General features: G+C 40.1%; 1 protein-coding gene across 10 annotated transcripts in view; it reads left to right on the top strand.

Annotated features, from left to right (window-relative positions):
* The window catches only part of kif1aa (kinesin family member 1Aa), a 132,893-nt gene that overhangs the window by 39,106 nt on the left and 80,599 nt on the right, over positions 1–13,188 (top strand). For 4 of the 10 annotated variants that reach the window (XM_061887870.1, XM_061887864.1, XM_061887866.1 and 1 more), the window contains exons 6-15: positions 34–212; positions 1,438–1,549; positions 3,500–3,577; positions 6,442–6,507; positions 6,581–6,598; positions 6,694–6,772; positions 6,835–6,913; positions 6,979–7,121; positions 9,553–9,591; positions 10,004–10,137. In XM_061887870.1, coding sequence (XP_061743854.1) covers positions 34–212; positions 1,438–1,549; positions 3,500–3,577; positions 6,442–6,507; positions 6,581–6,598; positions 6,694–6,772; positions 6,835–6,913; positions 6,979–7,121; positions 9,553–9,591; positions 10,004–10,137 — 927 coding nt within the window. The remainder of the gene's footprint in view (positions 1–33; positions 213–1,437; positions 1,550–3,499; positions 3,578–6,441; positions 6,508–6,580; positions 6,599–6,693; positions 6,773–6,834; positions 6,914–6,978; positions 7,122–9,552; positions 9,592–10,003; positions 10,138–13,188) is intronic. The other 6 variants (XM_061887872.1, XM_061887873.1, XM_061887871.1 and 3 more) reach the window with 3 other exon arrangements.

Below are 13,188 nucleotides of genomic sequence, written 5' to 3'. Positions count from 1 at the left end.
CGCAGTGTCAGTGTGAGCACCTGTCCTTCACAGGTGAGCTACATGGAGATCTACTGTGAGCGCGTGCGAGACCTGCTCAACCCTAAAAACAAAGGCAACCTCCGAGTGCGAGAGCATCCTCTGATGGGACCCTATGTGGAGGACCTGTCCAAGCTGGCCGTCACCTCCTACAACGACATCCAGGACCTGATGGACTCTGGCAACAAGGCCAGGTGATGCGGTCTGAGATAGTCCAGCACGCTGCACACGGACTGACTCTTAAAGGCCTACTGAAAGCCACTACTACCGACCACGCAGTCTGATAGTTTATATATCAATGATGAAATATTAACATTGCAACACATGCCAATACGGCCGGGTTAACTTACTAAAGTGCAGTTTTAAATTTAGCGCTGAAAAATCCTGCTGAAAACGTCTCGGTATGATGACGCCTGCGCGTGATGTCACGGATTGTAGAGGACATTTTGTGCCAGCATCGTGCCCAGCTATTAAGTTGTCTGTTTTCATTGCTAAATTCCACAGTATTCTGGACATATTTGTTGCTGAATCTTTTGCAATTTGTTCAATGAACAATGGAGACATCAAAGAAGAAAGCTGTAGGTGGGAAGCAGTGTATTGCGGCCGGCTTTAGCAACACAAACACAGCCGGTGCTTCATTGTTTACATTCCCGAAAGATGACAGTCACGCTCTACTATGGAACAGAGATGTCAAGCGATACGGTTGGATTGGACCACACACAGTGAATTATGCAGCGATCATTTCAAAAAATAAATAACATTTTACCATTCTGTATTCTGAAGGCGATCTATGTCGTGTGCTACTCCAGCATCTATAACAGCAGTGTCCTCCTGACCGTCAGCGTTGGGTTCAAAGCGGTCTGGCTCTATCCCTTGTTGCGGTTGGGCCTGCCCGAGTGGTTCTGCGACGGCGCCTCTCACAGCATCTTCCCTATCTGAATCGCTCTGACTGCCCTGTAGTCCTTTTTTTTTTTTTTAGTCCTTCACTCTCACTTTCCTCATCCACAAATATTTTATCCTCGCTCAAATTAATGGGGAAATCGTCGCTTTCTCGGTCCGAATCGCTCTCGCTGCTGGTGGCCATGATTGTAAACAATGTTCAGATGTGAGGAGCTCCACAACCCGTGACGTCACGCGCATATTGTCTGCTACTTCCGGTACAGGCAAAGCTTTTTCATCTGCACCAAAAGTTGAGAACTGTATCGTGGATGTTCTCTCCTAAATCCTTTCAGCAAAAAATATGGCAATATTGCGAACTGATCAAGTATGACACATAGAATGGACCTGCTATCCCCGTTTAAATAAGAACATCTCATTTCAGTAGGCCTGAGATAGTCCAGCACGCTGCAGATAGACTGACTATTAGTCTGAGATAGTCCGCACACTGCAGATAGACTGACTATTAGTCTCTCCTGACAGGACTGTGGCCGCGACCAACATGAACGAGACCAGCAGTCGCTCCCACGCCGTCTTCAACATCATCTTCACTCAGAAACGCCACGATGCCGACACTGACAACACCCTAGAGAAGGTGAGAACCTCCATGTAAAAACTTCATTGCTGCTCCAAAAGTTTGTGTAGCGAAGCACATTCCTCCATAAGAAACAATGTAAATATGAATGATGATTTCCAGCTGCAACTGGAAGTCCATATTTTTGTGAAGTTTTGTACACTTTGTACACAATATAAAATACTATACAGTACTTTACATCACACTTTCCACACAATATAAAGTACTATACAGTACTTTATATCACACTTTGTACACAATATAAAGTACTACACACTACTGTCTCTCACACTTTGTACACAATATAAACTACTACACACTACTGTCTATCACACTTTGTACACAATATAGACTATTACATAGTTCTGTACATCACGCGTTGTACATAATATAAACTACTACATAGTACTTTATGTCACACTTTGTACACAATATAAAGTACTGCAGATCACACTTTGTACACAATATAAAGTACAACACAGTACTGTACATTACACGTTGTACACAATATAAAGTGCTGCATACCACACTTTGTACACAATATAAAGTACTATACTTTATATCACAGTTTATACACAATATAAAGTACTATACATTACAGTATATCACACTTTGTACACAATATAAAGTACTACACAGTACTGTATATCACACTTTGTACACAATATAAAGTACTACACAGTACATTGTCACACTTTGTACACAATATAAAGTACTACACAGTACTGTATGTCACACTTTGTACACTATATAAAGTACTACAAAGTACTGTATATTACACTTTTACACAATATGAAGTACTGTACAGTACTTTGTACACAATATAAAGTACCACACAGTACTGTACATCGCACGTTGTACACAATATAAAGTACTATTCAGTACTGTACATCACACATTGTACACAATATAAAGTACTATACAGTACTGTGTGTCACAGTTTGTACACAATATAAAGTACTCTATATTATAGTTTGTAGACAATATGAAGTACTACACAGTATTGTACATCACACTTTGTACACAATATAAAGTACTATACAGTACTTTGTACACAGTATAACAGTAATATGTACACAATATAATGTACTATACAGTACTGTATATCACACTTTGTACACAATATAAAATACTACACAGTATTGTATATCACACTTTGTACACAATATAAAGTACTATACAGTACTTTGTACACAGTATAAAGTACTATACAGTAATATATACACAATATAATGTACTATACAGTACTGTATATCACACTTTGTACACAATATAAAATACTTTACAGTACTGTTTATCACACTTTGTACACATTAGAAAGTACTATACAGTACTTTGTACACAACATAAAGTCCTATACAGTACTTTGTACACAATATAAAGTACTATACAGTACTGTATATCCCACAAACATAACAAGGGATCAACTGATCATGCGCTGCTTTGCCAACACGTGCACACACGCAGAAGTCCCTTCGGCGCCCTCACAAATGATCAGAAATTGCAAAAACCCATAACTTTGGCAACCATACTGCTACAATATTCAGGCATGTGAAATGTTTGCAAAAACGCAGAACTCGTTAATTTTCCTGTCAAAATTTCACTTCCGCCTTTTTCATCCATCCATCCATTTCCTACCGCTTGTCCCTCTCAGGGTCGTAGGGGGTGCTGGAGCCTATCCCAGCTGCACATCTGCGTTATTTAATTAAATATTGTAAATACCGTTAAATAAGTCAGCTTTGGCATTTTTTTTCCAGAAAAGTCAGTTCTCATCACAATTAATAACTTGCAATACGAGCAAGCGCAAAACGCCTGCCAGCGGGACACAAAAGGAATAAATGAAGTGCACGTACACAGAGACATGTTGGCACATATCCAGCTCTTTCTAAACTTGGCAAATAGAAGGTTGGGTACATCACCGCCGTCTCGTGCAGGTCTCCTAATAACCCTTTCTTCACGCTTTTCTTTCAGGTCAGTAAGATCAGTTTGGTGGACTTGGCCGGCAGCGAAAGAGCAGATTCCACCGGAGCCAAAGGAACCAGGCTGAAGGTAGGAAAAGTTGTGTATTAAAATGAGTCAACGCACTCTGAAGTAATAATTGTTAAAGGTATAGTCAGCATTCAGGTGAAATGTCAGGATGCAGCTATAAGTGGGACTGTTGAGTCTCTTTTAATATTTGATTTAAAAGCCTACTGAAATCAGATTTTCTTATTTAAACGGGGATAGCAGGTCCATTCTATGTGTCATACTTGATCATTTCGCGATATCGCCATATTTTTGCTGAAAGGATTTAGTAGAGAACATCGACGATAACGTTCGCAACTTTTGGTTGCTAATAAAAAAGCCTTGCCTTTACCGGAAGTAGCAGACGATGTCCGCGTGACGTCACAGGTTGTGGAGCTCCTCACATCCTCACATTGTTTACAATCATGGCCTCCAGCAGCAAGAGCTATTCGGACCGAGAAAGCGACGATGAAAGATTTGTGGATGAGGAAAGTTAGAGTGAGGCACTAAAAAAAAAAAAAAAAAGCGACGGCTCTGGGCGGCGGTAGTGGGTGTGTTTCAGATGGAATTAGACACATTTACTATGATAATTCTGGAAAATCCCTTATCTGCTTATTGTGTTAATAGTATTTTAGTGAGATGATACTGACATACCTGAAAGTCGGATGGCTGCGGTGAACGCTAGTATCTCTGGGAGAAGCCAATAGCACAGGTGCCTTTTGGATAGCTGCTGCAGGAGGACGCATAATCCACTGATGTCTCCAGTAAGAGCCAACTAAATATCACAATTTTCCCATCCAAAAACTTGTTGGTTGACGTAGAGAAACGTTCGCTTGACCGCTCTGTGTTAAAGCTTCACAACAAACAAAGAAACACAGGCTGTGTTTCTGTTCTAAAGGCAGCTGCAGTCCACCACTTTCCACCAACAGCATTCTTATTTGAGGTCTCCATTATCAATTGAACAAATTGCAAAAGATTCAGCAACACAGATGTCCAAAATACTGTGTAATTATGCGATGAAAAGAGACGACTTTTAGCCGTAAATGGTGCTGGGCTAATATGTCCGCTACAACCCGGGACGTCACAAACACGTCATCATTTTTGCAACGTTTTCAACAGGATACTTCCCGGAAATTTTAAAATTGCAATTTATTAAAATTACCCGGCCGTATTGGCATGTGTTGCAATGTTAATATTTCATCATTGATATATTGCGTGGTTTGTAGTAGTGGCTTTCAGTAGGCCTTTAAATATGCATTGACAATGTTATTCAACCGTTTTAAAAAGGGACTAAAAACCCCACATTTTTAGCACAACTTTTATGTAATTTCTCTGCCTTTTTGTTTTTAAATAGACTGCTTACCTATCTGTTTTATCCAGTACTTTCATGCATTTATTTCTGTTTTCATCTGTTTCTGTTTTATGTAGTTTTTATCTAGTGTTTTTCATGGTTTATTTCAATTTTTTTTAAGTTATATATTCTAACAGCGTGGTGTATGTTGTGTATATTATTTTCTAATATTTTCTATAAATACATGAAAAGCATTGACAATGTTATGTAAAGGTGCAGCGTAGTGTATATTGTGTATATTATATTCAAATATTTGGTATAAAAATGCATTGACAATGTTATGTAGCGGTGCAGCCTGGTGTACATTGTGTATATTATTTTCTAATATTTGATATAAATATGCATTGACAATGTTATGTAGAGGTGCAGCGTGGTGTATGTTGTGTATATTATTTTCTAATATTTGATATAAATACATGAAAAGCATTGAAAATGTTATGTAGAGGTGCAGCGTGGTGTATATTGTGTATATTATTTTCCAATATTTTATATAAATATTAGGGGGTGTAACAGTACACAAAAATTTCAGTTCCGTGCGTACCTCGGTTTAGAGGTCACGGTTCGGTTCATTTTCGGTACAGTAAGAAAACAACAAAGTATACATATTTTGGTTATTTATTTACCTAATTTGTAAACAATGGCTTTATCCTTTTAACATTGGGAACACTATAATAATTTTGCCCACGTTAATCCACATTAAACTGCCGCAAGTTGTTGCTTTGATTAAATAAAATGGCAAAACCTTTCTTCTACGTATAAAAAGTGCTACAATAAACAGTTTCAAGTCAACTCATCATGCTTAATTTATTACAGCATTTGGGAAGCCTGTAGTTGACTTTTATTATGTAAATGTCATATTTTTTTCAACATGTGATAGCAGGGACCCTGCCATTCAAAACTAGGCTGCTACATTAGTAATGATTAATATAACGATAGCTGAAAAAATAGTACAATAGCAATAGGAGAGACTATTCATCCCTGAACACCATGGAGTTCATGTGAAATAACAGACAGACGGAGCGTTTCTGCCCCTAACACACGCACACACGCACAGCAAAATGAGCTAACGTTACACTAAAATCTAATTAGCCTTCACCTCAAGCCAGAACTGCGAGCGAGCTGAGCTGCAGTTTAAGTTTCCAGAAGGTCAACGGGCTCTTAGTGATGTTAGTAGTAGTTGTGACTGGGAGGTGTTTTTTTATAATTTGGGGAGAGTAGGCTGTCCGCTGCTCACATGCTAAACACATATCTGCTCGACACTGAAGCATTGACTACATGCGCTCTGAATACGCACTGCTGATTGGCTTTGTATGTAACCAATCAGATGGTTGTGTGGGTGGGACAATGCTGGGTGCTGAGACAGAGGCAGAAAGCAGAGCAGCTTGTTAAGACTTTAGCTTACAAACTCGTTCGATACACCTCCGAAACCCCCCGTACCGAAACGGTTCAATACAAATACACGTACCGTTACACTCCTAATAAATATGCATTATATAGAGGTGCAGCGTGGTGTTATGTTGAGTATATTCTCTTCTTCATCACACATTTTCTGTCACAGGAAGGAGCTAACATCAACAAGTCTCTAACCACGCTGGGAAAAGTCATCTCCGCTTTAGCAGAAGTGGTAATTCATTTTTTTTCCCGCACCCATCTCAAAAAAAGATACATTTGATTTGTGTGCCACTGCTTCCTTCTAGGACTCGGGACCCAACAAGGTAAAACACTAAGCTGCGAGCCAACACAAACGGTGGTAAAAACCCAAAGTGTCATTTCCCGCACTGAGCTAATCCTTGATCTATCTGACACGCAGAACAAAAAGAAGAAGAAGGCAGAAAGTTTTATCCCCTACAGAGACTCCGTCCTGACCTGGCTGCTCCGAGAGAATCTGGGTATGGACTCAGCAGGTCTAACAACTCTTCCGTCCTTCCTGTTAAATCTTCTCACCCGCCAGGTGGGAACTCTCGCACTGCCATGGTCGCCGCGCTGAGCCCGGCCGACATCAACTATGACGAGACGCTCAGCACGCTCAGGTAGAGAGAGAGAGACGCCTTTTCCCTTCCAGGCACCTTTTTCCGCTACCTTTTTATCCGCGCAGGTACGCCGACCGCGCCAAACAGATCCGCTGCAACGCCGTCATCAACGAGGACCCCAACAACCGGCTGGTGCGCGAGCTGAAGGAGGAGGTGTCTCGTCTCAAGGAGCTGCTCTTCGCCCAGGGTCTGGGCGACATCATCGACAGTAAGGACTTCTTTTACCCCACTGACAGGAACCGTGTGTCGAGATAAAGAATAAAATACAAGTAAGACTTATGAAGATTAATATCAATCAATCAATCAATGTTTTTTTAGATAGCTCTAAATCAAAATTGTCTCAAAAGGCTGCACAGATCCCACATAAGGGCAAGGAAAAACTCAACCCAGTGGGATGTCAATGAGAATGACAATGAGAAACCTTGGAGAGGACCGGATGCAATGGAATGCAATGACCCAATGGTAGTGGATGAAAGTCCAGTCCATAGTGGATCTAACATAATAGTGAAAGTCCAGTCCATAGTGGATCTAACATAATAGTGAAAGTCCAGTCCATAGTGGATCTAACATAATAGTGTGAGAGTCCAGTCCATAGCGGATCTAACATAATAGTGAGAGTCCAGTCCATAGTGGATCTAGCATAATAGTGTGAGAGTCCAGTCCATAGTGGATCTAACATAATAGTGTGAGAGTCCAGTCCATAGTGGATCTAACATAATAGTGTGAGAGTCCAGTCCATAGCGGATCTAACATAATAGTGAGAGTCCAGTCCATAGTGGATCTAGCATAATAGTGTGAGAGTCCAGTCCATAGCGGATCTAACATAATAGTGAAGTGTGAAGTGAATTATATTTATATAGCACTTTTCCCAAGTGACTCAAAGCGCTTTACATAGTGACACCCAATATCTAAGTTACATTTAAACCAGTGTGGGTGGCACTGGGAGCAGATGGGTAAAGTGTCTTGCCCAAGGACGCAATGGCAGTAACTAGGATGGCACAAGCGGGAATTGAACCTGCAACCCTCAAGTTGCTGACACGGCCACTCTACCAACCGAGCTATGCTGCCCCAGAGTCCAGTCCATAGTTGATCTAACATAACAGTGAGAGTCCAGTCCAATAGTGAATCTAACATAATAGTGTGAGAGTCCAGTCCATAATGGATCTAACATATTAGTGTGAGAGTCCAGTACATAGTGGATCTAACATAATAGTGAGCGTCTAGTCCAGGGGTCGGGAACCTTTTTGGCTGAGAGAGCCAAGAAGTCAAATATTTTAAAATGTATTTCCGTAAGAGCCATATAATATTTTTTTCAACACTGAACACAACAAAACGCGTGCATTTTTAAGAAAGACCAACATTTCTAGACCGGTCTCTTATTCTTTGTAATAACATTGTTATTCTGAAGCTAACTGTGGAGGGGGCATGGCCTGCGAGCCTGCAGCGAAGCAGGGTGTTGCCAGGACAGGCCTCGAATTCAGCGACAGGTGCGTAGATGGCCCACCTGGGCCTTTTTATCTGATCACCTGTCGCTATGTTATAAGCAGCAGCCAGGAGGAGAGACGGGCTTGGGGCTAGAAACCAGAGCGCGAGCGATAACGAAAGAGAAAAAGACAATTGCTGGAAAGCAACTGAGAGACTTATTGAAAAATAAAACAATATTGTAACCCTGAAACAGGCTCTCATGTCAATGCTTGGTGGTCTGAAGAACCCCCAGGAGGGCAAGCCCCACACTAACCAATAATAAATAAATAACTTCTTACCAACTTCTTGAACATAAAAATGCATGACAATATTTTATATTTTGAACGTTATTTTTAACACTGTGATTACAAGTGGAATTATTCATTACTTATCGTGTTAAGCAATGCCAGCTCAGATTTAACTGAGAGCCAGATGCAGTCATCAAAAGAGCCACATCTGGCTCGTGAGCCATATGTTCCCTACCCCTGGTCTAGTCCATAGTGGATCCAACATAATAGTGTCAGAGTCCAGTCCATAGTGGATCTAACATAATAGTGAGAGTCCAATCCATAGTGGATCCAACATAATAGTGAGAGTCCAATCCATAGTGGATCTAACATAATAGTTGACAGTCCAGTCCATAGTGGATCTAACATAATAGTGAAAGTCCAGTCCATAGTGGATCTAACATAATAGTGAGAGTCCAGTCCATAGTGGATCTAACTTAATAGCGAGAGTCCAGTCCATAGTGGATCTAACATAATACAAACCCCGTTTCCATTTGAGTTGGGAAATTGTGTTAGATGTAAATATAAACAGAATACAATGATTTGCAAATCCTTTTCAACCCATATTCAATTGAATGCACTACAAAGACAACATATTTGATGTTCAAACTCATAAACTTAGTTTTTTTTGCAAATAATCATTAACTTAGAATTTCATGGCCGCATGTGATATTCGATGATTTAGTAGTATGTGTCCATGATGATGTCAGACTACCTCACATGGGACATTGTCTGTTTATTTTTCCACTGATACAAAAGTGTCAGGTGGTTTCCATTACGCTGATGTACTGTAACACTGGCCGGGACAATACAATTATGGTCCAGGAGGTAACACAAATCAATGTTTGTCTTCCTCTCTTCCTACCTCTACCTCACGTCGCCTTCAAGCATTTCCGGGCTCCGCCGCTGAGATCCAGGGTTTGAAATGTGGGTTTCCTGCCTCAAAATTCAAGCTTTTTTGTACTCTGTGCTGGCTTGTGTTGGTTGCTATCATTTAAACAATGACCACCATCGTGTGAGGAAGAAGAACAGTTACACAAGGATTGCTGTTTAAAGATGTCTAACAATGACTTTGCTTTTATGTTGCGTTCGTCCTACTGAGTTGTGCTGCTGCTTATCTGAAATGAGGCTTCATTTTTGAATTTTATTCTGCAGTTTGAATATATTTCATTGTGATTTTGTCCCGTTTTATATATTATTTCTGCTGGCTGGCTGGACGCCCTCGCTTGTTGTTATTATTACAGCCTCCTTTTTTTTCTCCGTCTGCATCTGTTTGGTTTGCTCACCTCCGAGCAATAATGGGTAAAGGCCGAGCTGTCAATCATTTCCCTCTCCACAGTGACCAACGCCATGACGGGCATGAGTCCCTCCCCGTCTCTGTCCGCCTTGTCCAGCCGGGCCGGATCCATCGCCAGCCTGCACGACCGCATCATGTTCAGCCCGGGCAGCGAGCAAGCCATCGAGCGCCTTAAGGTGATTTGACACTCGTTTGAGTGACAGGATTGAAAGTAACAAGAATGAGTTTTAGCGTGGAATGAAGCCGGAGTACCCGGTGGCAAACCACGCAGTCACGGGGAGAACATGCAAACTCCACACGGAAAGACCCCGAGCCCGGGGATCGAAACCATGTTAAAGCCTTATTAAAAAATGGCATTCATTAATTTTTATCCTCAAAATTCTGCACACAATAACTTATAATGACAATGTTAAAAAAAAATGTTTTACCTAGTTCAAATTTTTGGAAAATATATTTAAAGAAATGCATGAAAAATTAATTTGAAATTTTGTCATTTCTGGTTGTAACATTTTCTCAAAACTAGTCTTACTATACTTCTGCTGCAACAAGATTCTATCTACATATTTTTAAAAATTTAAAAAGCACTTATTCTCCACACAGGGATCGAAACCGTGTTGCAGCCTTAGTCCAAAATGGCATGAATTCATTTTTATCCTCAAAATTCTGCACACAATAATCCATAACAATGTGAAAACCTTAATTTATTACAGCATTTGGGAAGCCTGTAGTTGACTTTTATTATGTAAATGTTATATTTTTGTCAACATGTGATAGCAGGGACCCTGCCATTCAAAACTAGGCTGCTACATTAGTAATGATTAATATAACGATAGCTGAAAAAATAGTACAATAGCAATAGGAGAGACTATTCATCCCTGAACACCATGGAGTTTATGTGAAATAACAGACAGGGCTTTGCTGCCCCTAACACACACACACACACACACACACACACAGCAAAATGTAGCTAAGCTACAAGTTAGTCTCAATGAATTGTAGCTACACTACTAGTTAGTATCCATGAAATGTATCTAAGCTACTATGCTACTAGTTAGTCTCCATAAAATGTAGCCAAGCTACTAGTTACTATCCATGAAATGTAGCTAAGCTACTTGTTAGTGTCCATGAAATGTAGGTAAGCTACTAGTTAGTGTCCATGAAATGTAGGTAAGCTACTAGTTAGTATCCATGAAATGTAGCTACGCCACTAGTTAGTCTCCAAGAAATGTAGCTATGGTACAAGTTAGTCTAAAGGAAATTTAGCTTAACTACTAGTTAGTCTCCATGAAACATAGCTAAGTGTAACCTATACATGCGACAAAGCATTGATTGATTGATTGATTGATACTTTTATTAGTAGTTTGCACAGTTCAGTACATATTCCGTACAATTGACCACTAAATGGTAACACCCGAATACGTTTTTCAACTTGTTTAAGTTGGAGTCCACGTTAATCAATTCATGGTACAAATATATACTATCAGCATAATACAGTCATCACACAAGTTAAGCATCATAGTATGTACATTGAATTATTTACATTATTTACAATCCGGGGGGTGGGATGAGGAGCTTTGGTTGATATCAGAACTTCAGTCATCAACAATTGCATCAACAGGGAAATGTGGACATTGAAACAGTGTAGGTCTTATTTAGTAGGATATGTACAGCCAGCAGAGAACATAGTGAGTTCAGATAGCATAAGAACAAGTATATACATTAGAAGTACATTTGAGTTGTTTATAATCCGGGGAGATGGGATGTGAATGGAGGAGGGTATTATTAAAGTGTTGAAGTTGCCTGGAGGTGTTGTTTTAGAGCGGTTTTGAAGGAATATAGAGATGCACTTACTTTTATACCTGTTGGGAGTGCATTCCACATTGATGTGGCATAGAAAGAGAATGAGTTAAGACCTTTGTTAGATCGGAATCTGGGTTTAACGTGGTTTGTGGAGCTCCCCCTGGTGTTTTGGTTATGGCGGTTAAGGAAGTAGTTTGACATGTACTTCGGTATCAAGGAGGTGTAGCGGATTTTATAGACTAGGCTCAGTGCAAGTTGTTTTACTCTGTCCTCCACCCTGAGCCAGCCCACTTTGGAGAAGTGGGTTGGATTGAGGTGTGATCTGGGGTGGAGCAATCCAATAAATATATATATGGGGTGTTATGGGCTAGGAACAGAAGACTAGTTTCAACTCGTAGAGAGAGGCAGAGCTTGAATTGTAGTTTGGTTGACACCGTGTATTAGAGAATTAGTGATGAACAGCAGATATATACACACACAATGAGTTGAATGGCCATTCAACATGAAAGAAATTTAAAGAGAGAAAACACAAGTACTATATACATATATACAATTCCATTTAACTAATCAGTGTCTCTGGATCTTGTTTAAATCTCAGTTCAGATAGTTGTTCTTGGGGAAAAAAAAGGATGGCAGTACAGTCCATGTGCTGCAGGTAAAGTGACAATTGTAAAGGGTTGGCTCGAGAGCCTCCTACCAGCCCAGACAGAGCAGGTGGCAAGGTTCCTGGCTGGAATCTTCCAAACTTGATCCTTGGACCAGGTGGTTATTTTCCTTAGCTCGCCATCAAAAAGAGAAGCCTGGCCTGTGTAAGAGCCAGTACCATTGTACACAAATCTTCATTAAATAACACAAATTTCCTTAATCTAGTATTCATAGTATATTATCCAACAATATACCATCAAGTATTCATAATATATTATTCAATAATATATTATCAAGTATTCATAATAAATATTCAATACTTTCTAGTTCAGGGGTCGGGAACCTTTTTGGCGGAGAGAGCCAAAAAGCCAAATATTTTAAAATATATTTCCGTAAGAGCCATATACATTTTTTTTATTTTTTTTAACACTGAACACAACTAAACATGTACATTTTTAAGTAAGACCAACATTTCTAGAGTATAACAGGTCTCTTATTCATTGTAATAACATTGTTATTCTGAAGCTAACCGTGGAGGGGGCGTGGCCTGTGGGCCCACCTGGGCCGTGTTATCTAATCACCTGTCGCTCTGTTATAAGCAGCAGTCAGGAGGAGGGACTGGGTTTGAGCTGGAAATACAATTGCTGGAAAGCAACTGAGAGACTTATTGAAAAATAAAACAATATTGTAACCCTGAAACAGGCTCTCACGTCAGTGCTTGGGGGTCTGAAGAACCCCCAGGAGGGCAAGCCCCACACTAACCAAAAATAAAAATAAAAACT

This window comes from Nerophis ophidion, linkage group LG26, assembly GCF_033978795.1.
Source record: "Nerophis ophidion isolate RoL-2023_Sa linkage group LG26, RoL_Noph_v1.0, whole genome shotgun sequence".
NCBI lineage: Eukaryota > Metazoa > Chordata > Actinopteri > Syngnathiformes > Syngnathidae > Nerophis > Nerophis ophidion.
The sequence above is the reverse complement of the archived record's forward strand: the minus strand, read 5'-3'. Positions and strand labels throughout refer to the sequence as shown.